Source organism: Arachis hypogaea, chromosome 17 (genome assembly GCF_003086295.3).
Source record: "Arachis hypogaea cultivar Tifrunner chromosome 17, arahy.Tifrunner.gnm2.J5K5, whole genome shotgun sequence".
Classification (NCBI taxonomy): domain Eukaryota; kingdom Viridiplantae; phylum Streptophyta; class Magnoliopsida; order Fabales; family Fabaceae; genus Arachis; species Arachis hypogaea.
The window spans coordinates 80,300,596-80,318,079 of record NC_092052.1 but is presented as its reverse complement, the minus strand read 5'-3'; the positions used below and the strand labels follow the sequence as shown (position 1 = coordinate 80,318,079).

Genomic DNA, 17,484 nt, shown 5'->3' with positions numbered 1-17,484 from the left:
AAATGAGCCAGAGTGGCTAGAAGAGGCTCTGCATGAAAGTTCCTTGGTTTGATCAATGGGTAGACAAGTTCGCAATAGCGGTTGGGAAACTTGTTTGGATCCCTAGCCGGATTGTCCTTTTCCAAATCATCAATGTTAGGAACGCTCCTTGACTTATTGGGGAGGGGCTTGGCTCTAGGTGCTTGTTGTGCTTTGCTAATGGACCGTGAGGGTGCCATCTTGGGTGCCTTTCCGTTGTCTCTTTTGATCACCATCCTAGAAAAGAGGGAAAGATGGTGAAATTAAGCCCAAAGAAGCACGAAGAAATGATAAGCATGCTAGTGACAAAGCATAAGGGAATAAGTGACTTAGATACATGACAGCTGCAACATGTAACTAAGGCAATAACAAAGATCGTGATTAATCACTAGCATGTGATGTATGAGTGGTATATGCATGTAAACAAGAAGCATGAGAAGCACACACTCTTAACAACAATAACAAGAAGGGAGAATTAGGGGATGAGCATGTAGATATGAAGCAAGAAATGTAGTAAGCTCAATACACATATGAACAAGCAAGTGAAAGAGAAAGAACACCAAAATAGAGGAGTTAAATCAAATGTAACACCAAAAAGTAATGTAGGTCTTCCATCAACACTTGGTGTGCATCCCTTTTTATGACAAAAATGGAATAAGGGTGATAATGTAACATCCCATAAAGCATTATCAATCATCATAACATACCACATATTGCAAAAGAAATCAAGTAAGTCAAACCAACTCATCAATGTAAGAGTAATCTCCACTTCTAACACCCGTAAGAAAATGAAAAGGAAGAGAGAAAGAAAATTCAACAAACAAAGAAAACATGAATGAAACTAACTAAGAGGAAGAGTAAGGGAATGTAACTAAGGAAAGAAAAAAATAAAAAGAAAACTAAACAAGAATAGAAATGATAAGTACCTTGAGAGGAAGAAGAGAAATGGGGTATGAAAGTGGGAGAAAAAGTAGTGAAGAGTAAGAGAGAGTAGACGAGAGAGGTGTGGAACTGCCGGAGGTGGTGGTTGCCGTCGGTGGTGGCGGAGGAGAGGTGGTAGAGATGGTAGAAGGGGGTAGAAGTGAAGAAAAGGGGTGGTGGTAAGAAGAAAGAAAGGAAATTGAAGGAGAAAAGCGCGTTCTAATGCAATTGGTTTGCGGAATCGACACGCGCGCGCCATGCACGCGTGCGCGTGCATGGGCAGAAATCAGTAAAGGCGCAGACGCGCACGGTGCACAGTCGTGTGAAGGGGCGAAATGCAGTTGTGCACGCGAGCGCTAGGTGCGCATGCGCGTGCACATGAGTTGTGCCCTCAGCACAGGTTGGCACAACTTTGGCTCAACTTCTGGGAAAAAGTACCAAAAGATGAATTGTGATAATCGACGCGGCCGCGCACTGTGCGCTGGCGCGTCGATTTGCATTATGATTGAAGTGCGCGTGCGCACCTTGTGCGCGTACGCATGAGTTGAGTTAGGCCAGTGGCATGAGATTAGCCAAACTTGGGCACAACTCTCGGGAAAGATGGCCCAGGATTGCAAATCGCAGTAACGGCGCGGACGCGGCTAGTGCGCGTATGCGTGCTTTTGTGCGAGTGGCCATGGACGCGTATGTGCATAGTGCGTGCACGCATGATAGTGGTTATGCCCAGGGCTCAAAACTGGTCCAGAATTTGCACAACTCTCTGGAAAATTAACCAAGAGCTGCGAAGGCTCATGGGCGCGTGCGCGCACGCGCCCCCTCCCCCCCCCCCACTTTTTTTTTCAGGAACATGAAGAATGCCTAATTATCATGAATGTAATGGCCAAACAAGCCAAAAAGGTCAAAAACACCTAAAACTCAATGCAAAACCTAAAGAAGGGGTGTTCTTCTACCACAAAATCAATTTATTCATTGAGAAAATCAATGCAAGTCTTCATGAACAAATTATCCAAGGGATTCACAATTAACACTAATCAAATAAGACTATAGCTAGGCAATCACAAAACAATCAAGAGTTTAAGAACTATATACAAAAGGGTAAAAAGGGTAGATCTCACCATGGTGGGGTGTCTCCCACTAGCACTTTTGTTTAATGTCCTTAATTGGACTTCCACTAGCTCATTGCTCTTTGCCAAGAGGTGCATCTTCCAAAAGGAATACCTCAATCTCTTTGTTGCTCTTCATTTGCTCAGCATGATATAACTTGAGACAGTGCCCATTGACCTTGAAGATATCCGAACTTGAGGGATGGTGCAAATGGTAAACCCTATAGGGTTCCGCTTTCACCACTTGATACGGGCCTTCCCATTTCGACCTTAGTTTTCCAGGCAACAATATCAATCTAGAATTATAAAGAAGGACTAGATCACCGGCTTTAAATTCTTTACCTCTTATTTTCCTATCATGCACGGCTTTCATTTTCTCCTTGTAAAGTCTAAAGTTCTCATAAGCTCCAAGCCTCAAACATTCCAACTCCGCTAGTTGTAGCTTCCTCTCAACTCCGGCTCCACCCAAACTATGATTGCATTCCTTGATGGCCCAATATGCCTTGTGCTCGATCTCCACCGATAAGTGGCAAGATTTGCCATATACCAACCGAAAGGGACTAATGCTAATTGGGATTTTGTATGCCGTTCGGTAGGCCCATAATGCATCGGTGAGCTTAGTACTCCAATCTTTCCTATTGGGTTTCACAATCCGCTCCAAGATGCGTTTAATCTCCCGATTGGAAACCTCGGCTTGGTCATTTGTTTGTGGGTGGTAGGCCGTGGTTACTTTATGCATGATTCTATATTCCTCATTAGCCCTTCCATTCTCTTATTGCAAAAATGTGAAACTTGGTCGCTCACGATTGCTCATGGCGACCCAAATCTACAAATGATATTGTATCTCACAAAAGAAAGAACCACATTAGCATCATCTGTCTGGGTGGGTATCGCTTCCACCCATTTGGACACATAATCAACGACAAGTAGAATGTAGAGAAAACCATTAGAATTTGGGAATGGCCCCATGAAGTCGATTCCCCACACATAAAAAATCTCACAAAATAGCATGGTTTGTTGGGGGATTTCATCCTTCTTGGCCAATAAAACCAAATCTAATGCATTGAGAACAATATTTACAAAAATGTGAAGAATCCTTAAAAAGAGTTGGCCACCAAAATCCATAATCTAGGATTTTTCTTGCCATTATTTGAGGTCCAAAATGGCCTCCTCCTTCGGAGGAGTGGCAAGCTTCCAAGATTAAGTGGGATTCAGTTTGTGGAATTCACCTCTGAATTACTTAATCTGCCCCACATCTCCAAAGGTTTGGGTCATCCCACACATAGTATTTGGATTCGCTTTTTAACTTATCCCTTTGAAGTTTGGAGAGATTAGGAGGGAAGGAGCGAGATACTAAGTAATTGGCAATTGGTGCATACCAAGGAATGGTTTTCGAGATTGCATACAAGCCCTCAAAGGAAAAAGAATCATTAATAGGAGTGGTATTGCCTTTTGTGTGTTCAAGGTGACTTAAGTGGTCCGCCACTAGGTTTTGCGTACCACTCCTATCCTTAATTTCCAAGTCAAATTCTTGCAACAATAAAACCCATCTAATCAATCTCGGTTTGGATTCTTTCTTAGCCAAAAAATACTTTAACGCTGCATGATCCGAGTGCACTACCACCTTTGAACCAAGTAGATATGCTCGGAACTTGTCCAAGGCAAAGACAATGGCCAAAAGTTCTTTTTCGGTGGTAGTGTAGTTGGATTGGGCTCCATCTAGTGATTTTGATGTATAGGCTATGACATATGGATTCTTACCCTCGTGTTGTGTTAACGCGGCTCCGACGGCAAAATTTGAGGCATCACACATTATTTCGAATAGCCGACTCCAATCCGGCCCTCGCACAATGGGAGCTTGGGTCAATGCTACCTTGAGCTTGTCAAAAGCCTCCATGCATTCCTTGCTTAAATCAAACTCAATATCCTTTTGCAACAACCTTGATAGATGCAATGCTACCTTACTAAAGTCCTTTATGAATCTTCGATAAAATCCTGCATGTCCAAGGAAAGAACGGACTTCCCTCTTGGATGATGGGTAAGGCAAGCTAGATATAACATTAATCTTTGCTGGATCTACGGAAATACCATCTTTGGAAATAATATATCCTAAAACAATGCCTTGCTTGACCATGAAATGACACTTCTCAAATTTAAGACAAGGTTGGTTTTAGTACATCTTTCCAAAACTTTTTCAAGGCTATCCAAGCAATGATCAAAAGAATCACCATATACCGTGAAGTCATCCATGATTACCTCCATGCATTACTCTAGAAAATCCACAAATATGCTCATCATGCACCTTTGGAAAGTTGCCATTGTATTGCATAAGCCGAATGGCATACACTCGTAGGCATAAGTTCCAAAAGGGCAAGTAAATGTTGTTTTCTCTTGGTCCTCTAGAGCAATGTGTATTTGGAAGTACCCCGAATAGCCATCTAGAAAGCAATAATGGGATTTACCTGATAATCGATCGAGCATTTGATCGATAAACGGAAGTGGAAAGTGATCTTTTCTAGTGGCCGAGTTCAACCTTCGGTAGTCTATACATACTCGCCAAGAGTTTTGCACTCGTGTTGCTATGAGCTCCCCGCTTTCATTTTTTATTGTGGTTACCCCAGACTTTTTTGGCACAACTTGAACGGGACTCACCCATTCACTATCCGAAATGGGGTAGATGATGTCTGCCTCAAGTAACCGTGTTACCTCTTTCTTAACAACCTCCAAAATGGCAGGATTCAAGCGGCTTTGAGGTTGTCTCACGGGTCTAGCTTCTTCTTCTAAAAAGATCTGGTGCTCACACACTTGGGGACTTATCCCCACTAGATCCGCCAAACTCCACCCTATTGCCCTTTTGTTCTTCCTCAAAATACATAGCAACTTCTCTTCTTGTTGTGGATTTAGTTCCCTTGCTATGATCACTGGGAACTTGTGGGCTTCATCAAGATATGAATACTTTAGGTGGGGTGGTAGTGGCTTCAATTCTAGCTTTTGCTCTTGGCTTGTCACTTGAACTTCTTCACTTGGATCTTCACTATCTTCTTCAACCATATGTTTTTCTTCTAGCTTTGCATAATGCACTTCGGCCACAATGTTGTCAATTAGATCACACCAGAATATGGAATGGTTCTCCGGTGGGTGCCTCATTGCTTCTCCTAGGCTAAAACTTACAACTCTCCCATCTATCTCAAATGAGTAGGTTCCCGAATGGGCATCCAACTTGAATCTAGAGGTCCTCAAAAATGGCCTCCTAAGTAGGATAGATGATGCCCTTTCGGATTCACTTGGTGGCATCTCAATAATATGGAAATCAGTTGGAAATATCAAACCCTTGATGTTGACTAACACATCTTCTACAATACCCGTCATCGTTATTATGCTCTTGTCCGCCAAGACAAACCTAGCCACCGACCGCTTCAACGGTGGGAGCTTCAATAGATGATAAACGGAAAGAGGCATAATGTTAACGCATGCTCTAAGGTCACACATACAATCAATAAATTGAACTCCATCAATGACACAAGAGACTAAGCAAGGACCCGGATCAACACACTTTTCCGGAATGGCCCCCATTAAAGCCGAAATGAAACTCCCCAATGGAATGGTTTCCAACTCATGAATTCTATCTTTGTTCATACACAAGTCTTTAAGAAATTTCGCATATTTAGGCACTTGAAGTATAACATCAAAGAGGGGGATAGTGACCTCCACTTTCTTGAACATCTCTACCATTTTTGGGTCAAGTTCTATACGCTTCTTAGCCTTTCTTGCCAATATGGGAAATGGGATTGGTTGAGCCACTTCCTCTAAGACTTGCTCCTTTCTAGGGGCTTCACTCCTTGGTTGAGGGTCTTCATCTTCAACTATCACATGTGCTTCCTCCTCCTCCTCAATTTCTTCTATCTCAACTCCATCTTCCTCTTGAGCAACTATCAATGGGCTAGGTGCCTTTGAGTCCCTCTCTTTCAATTGAGTTCCGGACCTCAAGGTGACGGCATTGATGCCACCCTTGGGGTTGGGTAGAGGTTGAGAAGGTATGGCACTAGAGTTTGAGGCTTGAGGAGTGGAAGTAGAAGGTGGCTCCATACGTACAATGAGAGCTTGGAGGGTGGAAGTAAGACCATTGAGACTTGAGTTGAGTGTGTTTTGGAGTTCTTTTTGTCCTTGGAGTATGGACCAGAGTGTGTCATCTTAATTTAGAGATGTGGAAGGGTATGTGATTTGTGGTGCTTGGGGTTGGTTGGGTTGAGGTAGTTGTCTATGAGGTGGTATGTAAGTTTGGTAGTTCCTTCTTTGGTTCGGTTGTTGGTTCGGAGGGTTTTGTGAGTATCGGTTTTGTGAGGTGTTGTTTTTCCATCTTTGGTTGCCTCCATTGTCCCTACCTCCATGTTGATAATTGTCCCGCCAACCTTGATTAGAGTTGTTACTCCCTTGGTTATAATTGCCTCCTTGTTGGGGGTACCCTTGGTTGTAATTGCTCCCTTGTGAATGGTATCCTTGATTGGCGCGTTCATAGTAGGAGTGATCATAAAAGTTGTCGGTAGCCGCTAGAGTGTTATCTTTTTGGAGACTTGGACATTCATCCGTGTAGTGGGAGTAGTATGAGCAAATGCCACATACTTTTTGGGGGACCAATTATTGGCTTTGTTGGTGATGAGGAGGTAGTGGTTGTTGTTGGGATGGATGTTGTTATTGATTCTTGGAGTTGCTTTAGAAGGCTTGTCATCTCACACAAGGTCTTAGTAAGGGTAGCAGTCTCACCACTAGAAGAAACTTCATTCACAGCCTTTGGACGGTTGACTCTCCGTCTAGCATGTTGAGCGGACTCGGCCAAGTCGGTAATGAGTTGCCATGCTTCCTCCGCCATCCTATACTTTGACAAAGAACCGTTGCTTGAAGCATCCAACAAATTCTTATCTTGCTCCCTCATGCCTTGGCACACATAGCTAAGCAATAATTGAGTGTTAATCATATGGTTGGGACATGAGTCAAGAAGTTTACAGAATCGCTCCCAATATTCATATAAAGTTTCCATCTCGCCTTGTACAATACATGAGATCTCCTTCCTTAGCTTGTCTGTCATTTCCACGGGCATGAACTTATCAAAGAGTTTTCTTCTAAGAAAGTCCCAATCGGACACAACATCACTAGGTAAGGTATAGAACCACTCCTTGGCTCTTCCCTCAAGAGAGAAATGGAAGGCAAACAACCATATGGCCACTTCATCGAATCCTTCCTGCCTAGTAGTCGAGCATTCACCATGAAAGTCCTTGAGGTGTCTAATTAGATCTTGTGCAGGAAGTCCATGGAACTTTGGTAAGAGATTGATGAGAGCAGTCTTGAGTTCAAAGTTTGCATTCAAGATGGGATAAAGCAGATGAAGGGGTTGGAGAACAAAATCTAGTACACCCGCTTCCTTGAGAGTAACTCTCCTTGGAGCAGACATGTAGTCAAAACCTAGATCAAAAGAAGAACTATTAGTAGTATCAACGGAAGAGTAATTAGTGCCTTCGTTGAATGACGATTCAGAATCCACCTCGGATGTAGTTGGTGAATTGGTAAAAACCTTTTCACCTTCCTCAAAGGTTAACCGCCTTCGAGCTTGCCTAATATGAAGTAAAGTTCTTTCAATTTCTGGATCCAATGGGGCTAAGCTCGGATTTGGTAGTGATCGCGTCATACAATGAAGGGGAAAAGAAGCTCATGACATCAATTAGTATCTAAGCAAAATCTAATCCTATGTAACAATCAAACAAACAATCAATCGAGAGACAAATACAAATATTCACATATTAACATATTCACACTAACCAATAGAATGGCACACATAAGCAATTCCCCGGCAACGACACTATTTTAATGAACCGAAATATTCTTATGCCGGTTAGGAACTAGCAATATATCCAATCGTGAGTATAGTCTAACCAACACGCAAATATCACATCAAACAATTCTAAAATCTATGACGGAGAGTGTTGATCCCGGGTCGTTCTCCCTAGGAATTGCCTTGGAATGCACATCATTGATTAGGAAAGCTTTTGTGGTTTTGAGAGTTGGTGCAAGAGTTCAAGCTAACAAAAGCAAACAACAATTAATTGAGATAAAGGCCTTGGCTAAGGGTAAGTATTGGAAGTTCCATCATTATAGTTTCCTTCAATTATGATAAGAATTGATTATTTCTTCACTTAGTTAACCCCCTAACAATGGAGAAAAGTCAAGTGAGAGTAACTAACTTGAGTCACAAGTCCTAGTCTCACCCTAGGGAAGTCTAGCTTTAGTGCACTCCAAGTCAATTAGCAACTTCTCAATTCATACTCTACAATTGATATCCACTATTCAAGTGTCTCCAATAACTCAACCCCTAAGCCAAGTAAGAGAAATCTACTCCATAGCTAGGGTTGTCATTATCACAAATAATTGGTAGGCAATCACAGAAGACATGATGTAATTGAGAGAAGAAAATTGAATTAAAGCTATCTAATCCAAACAATCATCAACAATCAAGCAATTGAATAAAATTACACAATTCATTAATCCAAAATAAAGGTAACAAAGTCAAACAAATATAGATCTAAGAGATTGAATCAAAAGAGCATCAATTAAGAGTAGAGGAAGAGTAGATCTATGAATTAGCAATGGATCTCACCAAGAAATCCAAGGAGAATTGCAATGGAGGAAGTGAAATTCTAAAGAGAAGTTGGAGTTTCTCTCTCTAAAAACAAAATGTAACTAACTCCCTAAAATATCTAGAATTATGACTAATTGTCCTAACACTCCTAATCCTTGGTCTTCTTAAGCTTTTCCCTCCAAAATTCTGCTCCAAAACAGGGCCTGGGATTCCCTGAAATTGCTGGACACGTTTTTCTTTTAAAAAATCATGTGCGCTCATCAGCACGTATGCACACTGTACGCGTACGCGCCCTTAGGGTCTTTCGCGATCTGCGCACAGGCGTACGGTGCGCGCGAGCGTCATAGGAAATATGGCCCAGCCATATAAGCGAGCTGGCTCCTCTCTCGGCTCCACTGCGCTGGCTCTGGGTGTACGCATCCACGCATACGCGCAAGGTGCGCATGCACGTGCATGTCCAAACTTCAAATCTTTAATTTATTCCATGCTCCTTCCATTCATGCATGCTTCCTTCACTCCTCTTAGCCATTTTTTACCTGTAACTTCTAAAACCACTTGACAAACGGATTAAGGCATCGAATGGTAATAGAGGAGGATTACAATATATCAATTTGATGCAAAAGAAGCATATTTTTATCTATGAGGAAAAATGGAGAAAGGAACACAAAATCACATAGTTTTATATGAATAAGTGTGGAAGATCATTGATAAAACTCTTAAATCTATACATGATAAACCCTAAAAATGGTCTTCCAAGAGGAAGACCTCTAGCTCTTTGTGTTCCTTCATCTTCTCACCATGATAAAGCTTTAGGAGATGTCCATTGACCTTGATGAAATTGAAACTTGAAGGATGACTCAGGTGGAAGACTCCATATGGCTCTACCTTCTCTACTCTATAGGGTCCTTCCCATCTTGATCTCAGCTTGCCTGGCATGAGTCTTAGCCTAGAGTTGTGAAGGAGAACCAGATCTCCGGGTCTAAACTCTCTTCTCTGGATTTGCTTGTCATGCACAGCCTTAACCTTCTCTTTGTATAATCTGGAGTTGTCATAAGCTTCGAGTCAAAGGGTCTCCAGTTCTGCTAGTTGTAGCTTACTTTCAGCGTCAGCTTTCTCAAATCCCATGTTGCACTCCCTCATAGCCCAGAAAACCTTGTGTTCCACCTCTACTGGAAGGTCGCAAACCTTTCTGTACACTAAGTGGAAGGGGCTCATCCCAATGGGTGTCTTATACGCTGTCCGATACGCCCAGAGCGCATCAACAAGTCTGGTACTCCAGTCTTTCCTATTAGGCTTTACTATCTTCTCCAGAATGCACTTTATTTCTCTGTTAGACACCTTTGCTTGCCCATTGGTCTGGGGATGGTAAGCTGTTGCCACTTTGTGAACAATCCCATGCTTCTTTAGTAGTCCTGCTAGTCTCCTGTTACAAAAGTGAGTGCCTTGATCACTCACGATTGCTCATGGTGATCCAAAGCGACAGATAATATGATTTCTAACAAAGGAGACAACAGTGTTAGCATCATCAGTGCGGGTAGGAATTGCTTCCACCCATTTAGAAACATAATCTACAGCTAACAGTATATATAAGAAACCACCAGAGTTTGGGAATAGACCCATGAATGGGCCAAAAGGTAGCAGTATCCTTAAAAAGAGTGGGCCACTAGAATCCACAGTCTAAGATTTTTCTAGCTGTTCTTTGAGGGCCAAAATGTCCTCCACTCTCAGAAGAGTGGCAGGCCTCTAAAATGGACTGGAATTCTGATTGGGGCACACACCTTCTAATTATTTGGTCAGCACCATACCTCCATAAATATGGGTCATCCGATATATAATATTTGGACTCGCTTTTCAGCTTGTCTCTCTGATGCTTAGTAAAATTAGGAGGGAAACACTACAAGAAAACACGTCTATTGCCACACTTTTTGAGCTACCGCCATGTTTTTGAATGGGTGACCTATGAAAGGGTGGCGGTTGCTCTATCGCCACGCTTTTTCAGTCTATCGCCACGCTTTTTTCTTGCCACGCTTTTTTACAAATTGCCACTTTTAAAAGCGTGGCTATAGGTGGGAGATATGGCCACGCTTTAAAGCGTGGCGACAGGGAGAGATATGGCCACGCTTTAAAGCGTGGCAATAGGGAGAGATACGACCACGCTTTTAAAATGTGGCAATAGAGAGAGATACGACCACGCTTTTAAAGCGTGGCGATAGAGAGAGAAATACGGCCACGCTTTTAAAGCGTGGCGATAGCCTTATCAAATTAAAAAAAAAAAATCCTTTTTTGACTTTTCCTTTATCACTACACAATATAAATTTTCAGTCCTTTTTTATTACCAAACCATTATGCAATTTTTATTACAAGACAAATCAAATAGTAATTACTGACATATATAATTATTGTTATAATTGTTTTATACATTAATACTCAAATACAAAATAGATCTTGGGTTCAAAACTCTAATTTCTCAACAAGCTTTTCAACTTGAGCAAAAAATACAATGCTATCTAATACTTCCATATCCATCATTCGGTGTATAGCCTTCCAACAATTCTTTAATATCTTCAAGCATTCTTCATCAGTTACTCTAGAGAAAATTCACAGAACATAGGCCAGTTACTAACCTCACTTGTGTCCTCATTTTCTGGACCAAAACTCAAATAAACATCCATCATAAATCAGAACTTCTTGTCACACAACCAGAACAACACAATCCACTATGGTTATGGTATGATTTTACCCACCGGCATCTGGAGTTTCAGGAACAGATGCCTTAACTTGTGAATTCGTACAACATGGAAAGAATCTGGAATACTGAATCCCCATTCTGATATGCACAAGTCAAACTTGAATTAACAAAAGCTTCTTCCACTTTCAATAATGCGCCTTTTTCCAAATGTGTCAAAAAATGGCAAGTCCCGTTCACTCCACCAGAAGTCTTACAAAACCTTATTCGCTGCCTCGAGATATTTCAATCATGGTCTTTAACTTGGTTTTCCTAATCTCATGGCCATCTGGTATTGCAGGATAGCACACACTCTGCATATATCAGCAATTCAATTTGACTAAACACTCAATATACATTGAACAATTCCAAAACCCTCGCCCATCAAAGAAAGAAAAAGTTAACCAAAACTCGGAACACACACATGGCAAAACTGAAACAAAGTTCACAAAAAATAGAATAAAATAAACGGAGGTTCTGGAGTAAAAAAAATTCACCTGATCTGCCAAGGAATTCTCCAGCAACTGAGCCTTTTGAAGACTCATATTATCAGTAGCAGCAGCAACATAGAATCTGGGATTGAACTTATCTTTCTGTAACACTACCAATAGAGGTCTTGATTGAAAACTTTCTCAGCCTATAAGGACATGAAATAAAAGGCATAAACATCAGCCAACAGTAACACTTTCAGTGACAATTAAAATGGGAGAACATTTCATATGATTCAGAGGATTTCAATCAAGCAACTGGAAAAAGTAATGCAGATCTAATACTATACAAGATAAATCACCATAAGACAGTAAGAGAAAATAATAAAAATGAATCTATGTTCTGACTTCTGTTAATATTATAATGTGCTAAGGTTGAAGATGAATCTAAACGACTAAACTAATCTTCTAATTGTTCTCATTTTGCTTGTTAATATCATGGAAATCTACTTGCATGAACTCAGGTCAGTCATACCATAGTGTATTATTGATTATTCCACTGAGATATGAAATGAAATTACCTCTGAACAAATTCTGCCAAAAGTGGAAATAGTCTCAATAGGGTACAACCCACACAAGGTCTCAGCACCCAGAAGTATTGCATCACTACCTGTATGTTTGTTTAAAAATTCAACAAATATGAACCCAATAAGTAGTTATAACTGAAAATAGAAACCAAAAATCATTCAGAAGAATACAGTTACAGCTTCAAGCGCACGAAAAATGGGATCAGTAAATTCAATAAAAAAATGGCTTAATCATTACATGTGGCATCATACAGCTGGTAACTTACCATCCAAAACAGCATTGGCAACATCAGTGGCTTCAGCACGAGTGGGTCTTAAGTTGTCAGTCATACTATCCACAACACGTGTAAGTACAGCAGGTTTTTCAGCCATATTACACTTGTATAGGGCAGATTTTTGAAATAAAAGCACCTACAAAAGCAAATCAAAATTAATTAATATTGACTTTCCATTCACAAAGCAAATATAATTATACATTTACAATAAGAAGCATGGCAGAGGCAACAATCATAAATGTGGTTCAGTTCAAAGAAAATTTGTAAAATTAGATGTACTATTTTAAACCTTTTTTAAACATATGGAAGCATCCATTTGTTTTAATTTATTCAAATATCAAATGCATTATCCACATGACCACAAACATAGCTATTTACACCCACAACATGAGTCATTCAAACAACAAAATGAATTTCAAAGGCAAAACTAACCTTCTCTGGTGGAAGATCAATGCCCAAATTACCACGAGATTGGATAATACCATCAGCTTCTCATAGAATCTCATTAAAATGGGTCAGGCCCTAATTTCAACATAGACATAAGATTGAATCAGCATAGTCAATAAGATTATATCTTAAAAGAGAAAAGTTAACACTATGAAGACATCAAAATCACCTCAACATTTCAATCTTAGCAAAAATTTGGGTCTGGTTGAGATCACCCCATTTGGAAGGAATTCACGGGCCTGAATTACAACATAAAAAAGTATGTTATAAGGAAAAGCACAACAAAGGATTCTATAAGTGAAAACGTTCTTCGGCTGGATTTTTTCTCAAAGACCTGAAAGAAGGTACAACATAATTAAAAGAGTGGGGAAAAAAGTAGAGAAGAAAACAAATACAAAGAAAAATCAGAACCAGATGAAAACTCTACTGCAAAAGCCATAGGGTTTTACAATTCCACAATCCACATACCATTTTGAATTTGTCCATAGTTCCTGAAAGAACTCCTTTTGAAGAATCCATGTCATTCCCTTAAACAAATACCAACATTTTATCAAAGAAGAACAAAAAAGTAGCAGTGCAAATGGTAAATATTTTTTATAGTTATATGCAAACCATGTGGTCTAACATCCGGTTATGACTATCCACCTCCTCGTGTATATCACTTGAGATCTGTTACAATCACATCAACAACACGTTAACACATCAAAATAATAAGAAGGTTATCAACAGTTGAAAAGAAATAAATGAGGAAATGATCATAATTCACAGCGTTCTTCAAGTATAATATACAGGAAGAACAAACTTAGGTCTAGATTATTTTACAAGAAAAATTAAACTTACTCTTTTCAACAAACTGACTCTATCTTGCAATCCACCCATTGCTCGTTCGTTATCTTTTTCATCAATTTCATTATAGGAGGAGTAAATTGATGATGCTCGGATGCCTCCCTCCTCAATGCCGTCAAACAGAGCAACTTTGCTGTTCCGGGCATCTCTGAAATAGGGAAAAGGTTTATAACAAAATAGTAAGAGGCAAAAGTTAGATAATAAACAAAAGCAAGGTGATTTCCTTTGCATAAACCATACATTGAAACAGTTTTACAGTCTTTCCATCAGACATCTCCATGATTTCATAAAATGTTCAAGATAAGCAAATTATCTATGAGGAACAAAAAATTTGTTTCAGTATTTCTACCGTCACCTGTGAATGCTTGCGTATTTCAAAATAACAAACTTGTAAGTTAAAATAACCCTTCACAAGTTATCAAAATCCCAAAAGAACTAATCAAAGGGGGGAAAACGAAATACTAGTCCAGCATAACCCAATTTCCACCAGAAAAGTTACCCTTCAATTTCTTTTGTATCTGCCATTTTAGAAGTTCTTTTTCATGTTTAAAATTACCTGTCACATTTAAATATCAAGAAAATATTAATTATTTTTGACCAATTATATCTTTAAACTAATTATGCTGAACAATAGAGTGGAAAACATAAATAAGTGGTAATTCAGTATAACTAAATAAGGATAGTTTCATAAAATTAGCTTACTAGATACTAGTATCAAGATTATTCATAAAACCAACCCGAAATATGGTTAAAGCATTTCATCCAACATGTTGAGTGCGGTAAACTTGAAACGAAATAAGAGAATTCAAAGCTTAGTATCAATGTGATAGAGAAGAGAACATAATATTGTATACATTAATTCAGTCTATGAAAAAGATCCAAACCACTGCCAAATTAAATAGTTACTTATTGTAATAGAAATAAGAAGTTGCAGAGTTTCAAGCAGAGTATTGGTGTTGTGTGAGTGTATTGTCTGGTGGTGTGTTTAGAGAACTCACGGCGGCGACAAAAGAGAGCAGTTCGACGGCTAGGTGGAGCGCACGGGTTGGTTGTAGAGTTTGAAGCAGGGCAACGTGGCTTCCAGACGAACGCGAATGCGAACGGTGAACGGCGAGTGAACGCGAATGGTGAACGCCGAGCAAACTTGAACGGCGAAGAACACAAACGAAGACGACGGCTGAACGAAGACACGAACGTTAACGGCAACCAACGGCGGCAAAAGCGCAGCTGAGCAGACAAAGACGACGGATGCCGAGCTCAAGAAAGCAGCTGTGATCGGTGACAGCGAACGGGGGTTGAAGACTTGGAGCACGAGGGAAGCAAGATAGACAGACGGACGGCAGCAGTATGCCACTCCTTGCGGCGGCGGTGGTGTAGGCTTACAGTGCTAGGGTTTTTTGGCTGAGTTTCTGTGAATGAAAGAAACGGAGGGAGAAAGGGAGAAAGAAACGAAGGAGCTTTAGAACCAAGAGTGAAGGGTTTCGAGTGACGAAGGCTAAGGGCGAAGGGCGAAGGGTTCACGGCGAAGTGCGAAAGGTGAAGGGTGAAGGGCTAAGGCTAATGGGAGGCGCTCTTCAGGCTTAGGGTTTCGAGTGATTAGGGTTAGTGTCTTTGGGTTGGGGACCGGGTTGGTGCCAGGTTGGGAGCTGGGTCAGGGGCCGGGTTAGGGTCAATGGGTTGGAGACCCTCTCGCCACGCTTTTAAAACGTCATTGTTTTGCTCTACGGCCACGCTTTTGAAGCGTGGCAGAAAAGAACCTTTTGGCCATGCTTTTAAAGCGTGCCAAAAGCGTATTAGGATATGGCCACGCTTTGTAAGCGTGGCCGTAATGAAACCCTATCGCCACGCTTTCAAAACGTCCTTGTTTCTCTCTATGGCCACGCTTTTGAAGCGTGGCAAAAAAAAGCGTGGCCGTTTCTCTAACCAATTGCCACCCATACAAAAGCGTGGCCGTTGATACTTTTCGCCACGCTTTTGAAGCGTGGCGATAAAAAAAGTGGCCAAATCTCTAATTTATTGCCACCCTCATAAAAGCGTGGCCATTGACCACTTTTGGCCACGCTTTTGAAGCGTGGCAACAAAAAAGCGTGGCCATAGGCCGTTTTTCTTGTAGTGAAATTATGGCTAACTAGATAATTAGCTACAGGTGCATACCAAGGAATTACTTCAGATACTGCATGCAAGCTATCAAATGGAAAAGCATCATTGATAAGAGTGGAGTCATCCTTGATGTGCTCAAAGCGACTCAAGTGGTCTGCCACTAAATTCTGGGAACCACTCCTATCCTTAATTTCAAAATCAAACTCTTGCAGCAACAGTATCCAACGTATCAACCTTGGTTTGGACTCTTTTTTAGCTAATAAATATTTTAGAGCTGCATGGTCCGAGTACACTACCACCTTAGTACCAAGTAAATAGGCTCAGAATTTATCCAGAGTAAAAATAATAGCCAGAAGCTCTTTTTCAATGGTAGTGTAATTAGACTGAGCAGCGTCTAGGGTCTTAGAAGCATAAGCAATTACGAAAGGATCCTTACCCTCACGCTGAGCCAGCGCCGCTCCTACTGCATGGTTGGAGGCATCACACATAATCTTAAATGGCTGGCTCCAGTCTGGTCTTCTCACAATCGGAGCTTGAGTTAAGGCGATCTTCAGCTGATCAAATACATTCATGCAGTCCTTACTCAGCTCGAACTCAACATCTTTCTGCAGCAGTCTGGATAAAGGCAATGCTACCTTACTGAAGTCCTTGATAAATCTCCTGTAGAAACCTGCATGGCCAAGGAACGAACGAACTTCCCTCACGGAGAAGGGGTAAGATAAACTAGAAATGACATCTACCTTTACTAGATCTACAGAAATACCAGTATTAGAAAAAACATGTCCTAGTATAATACCTTGTCTTACCATAAAGTGACATTTTTCAAAATTTAAAACAAGGTTTGAACTAACACACCTGTCTAATACTCTAGCTAAACTATCCAAGCAAAGGCTGAATGAATCACCATATACGCTAAAATCATCCATGAAAACTTCCATACAGTTCTCAATAAGATTTGAGAAGATACTCATCATACATCTTTGGAAAGTAGCCGGGGCATTACATAAGCCAAAAGGCATCCTTTTGTATGCATACATTCCAAAGGGACATGTAAAAGTAGTCTTCTCCGGATCTTTAGGAGCTATATGAATTTGAAAATAGCCTGTATAACCATCTAAAAAGCAGTAATGTGATTTACCTGACAGGCGATCAAACATCTGATCAATAAATGGCAAGGGGTAATGATCTTTGCGAGTAGCTTGGTTGAGACGCCTGTAATCAATGCAAACTCTCCATGAATTCTGCACTCTAGTTGTCAGGAGCTCTCCATGCTCATTCTTTACTATTGTGACTCCAAATTTCTTGGGTACCACTTGTACTGGACTGACCCATTCACTATCTGAGATGGGGTAGATGATATCTGCTTCAAGTAGCATGATCACTTCTTTCTTGACAACTTCAAAGAT

General features: G+C 40.7%; 1 protein-coding gene and 1 pseudogene across 1 annotated transcript; both read right to left on the bottom strand.

Moving 5' to 3' along the window:
* Positions 1 to 11,996: 11,996 nt before the first annotated feature.
* On the bottom strand, positions 11,997 to 13,352 carry LOC112763454 (pyruvate kinase 1, cytosolic-like; annotated as a pseudogene).
* Positions 13,353 to 13,376: 24 nt separating this feature from the next.
* Positions 13,377 to 14,503, bottom strand: LOC112763453 (bet1-like SNARE 1-1). Its single transcript, XM_072221898.1, has 5 exons — positions 14,478 to 14,503; positions 13,973 to 14,126; positions 13,745 to 13,801; positions 13,601 to 13,660; positions 13,377 to 13,466 (listed from the first exon to the last, which is right to left on the bottom strand). Exons 1-5 carry the CDS (start codon positions 14,501 to 14,503, stop codon positions 13,377 to 13,379), a joined length of 387 nt encoding a protein of 128 aa, XP_072077999.1.
* Between the last annotated feature and the right edge of the window lie 2,981 nt (positions 14,504 to 17,484).

What these genes read in the sequence shown, in the direction of transcription:
- LOC112763453 (XM_072221898.1), bottom strand. Translation starts at nt 14,503, where the DNA reads ATGGCAGATACAAAAGAAATTGAAGG. An exon ending in GATACAAAAGAAATTGAAGG is followed by an intron (nt 14,127 to 14,477) that starts GTAACTTTTCTG and finishes TCCCTATTTCAG; the next exon opens with AGATGCCCGGAACAGCAAAG. An exon ending in GAGTCAGTTTGTTGAAAAGA is followed by an intron (nt 13,802 to 13,972) that starts GTAAGTTTAATT and finishes TGATTGTAACAG; the next exon opens with ATCTCAAGTGATATACACGA.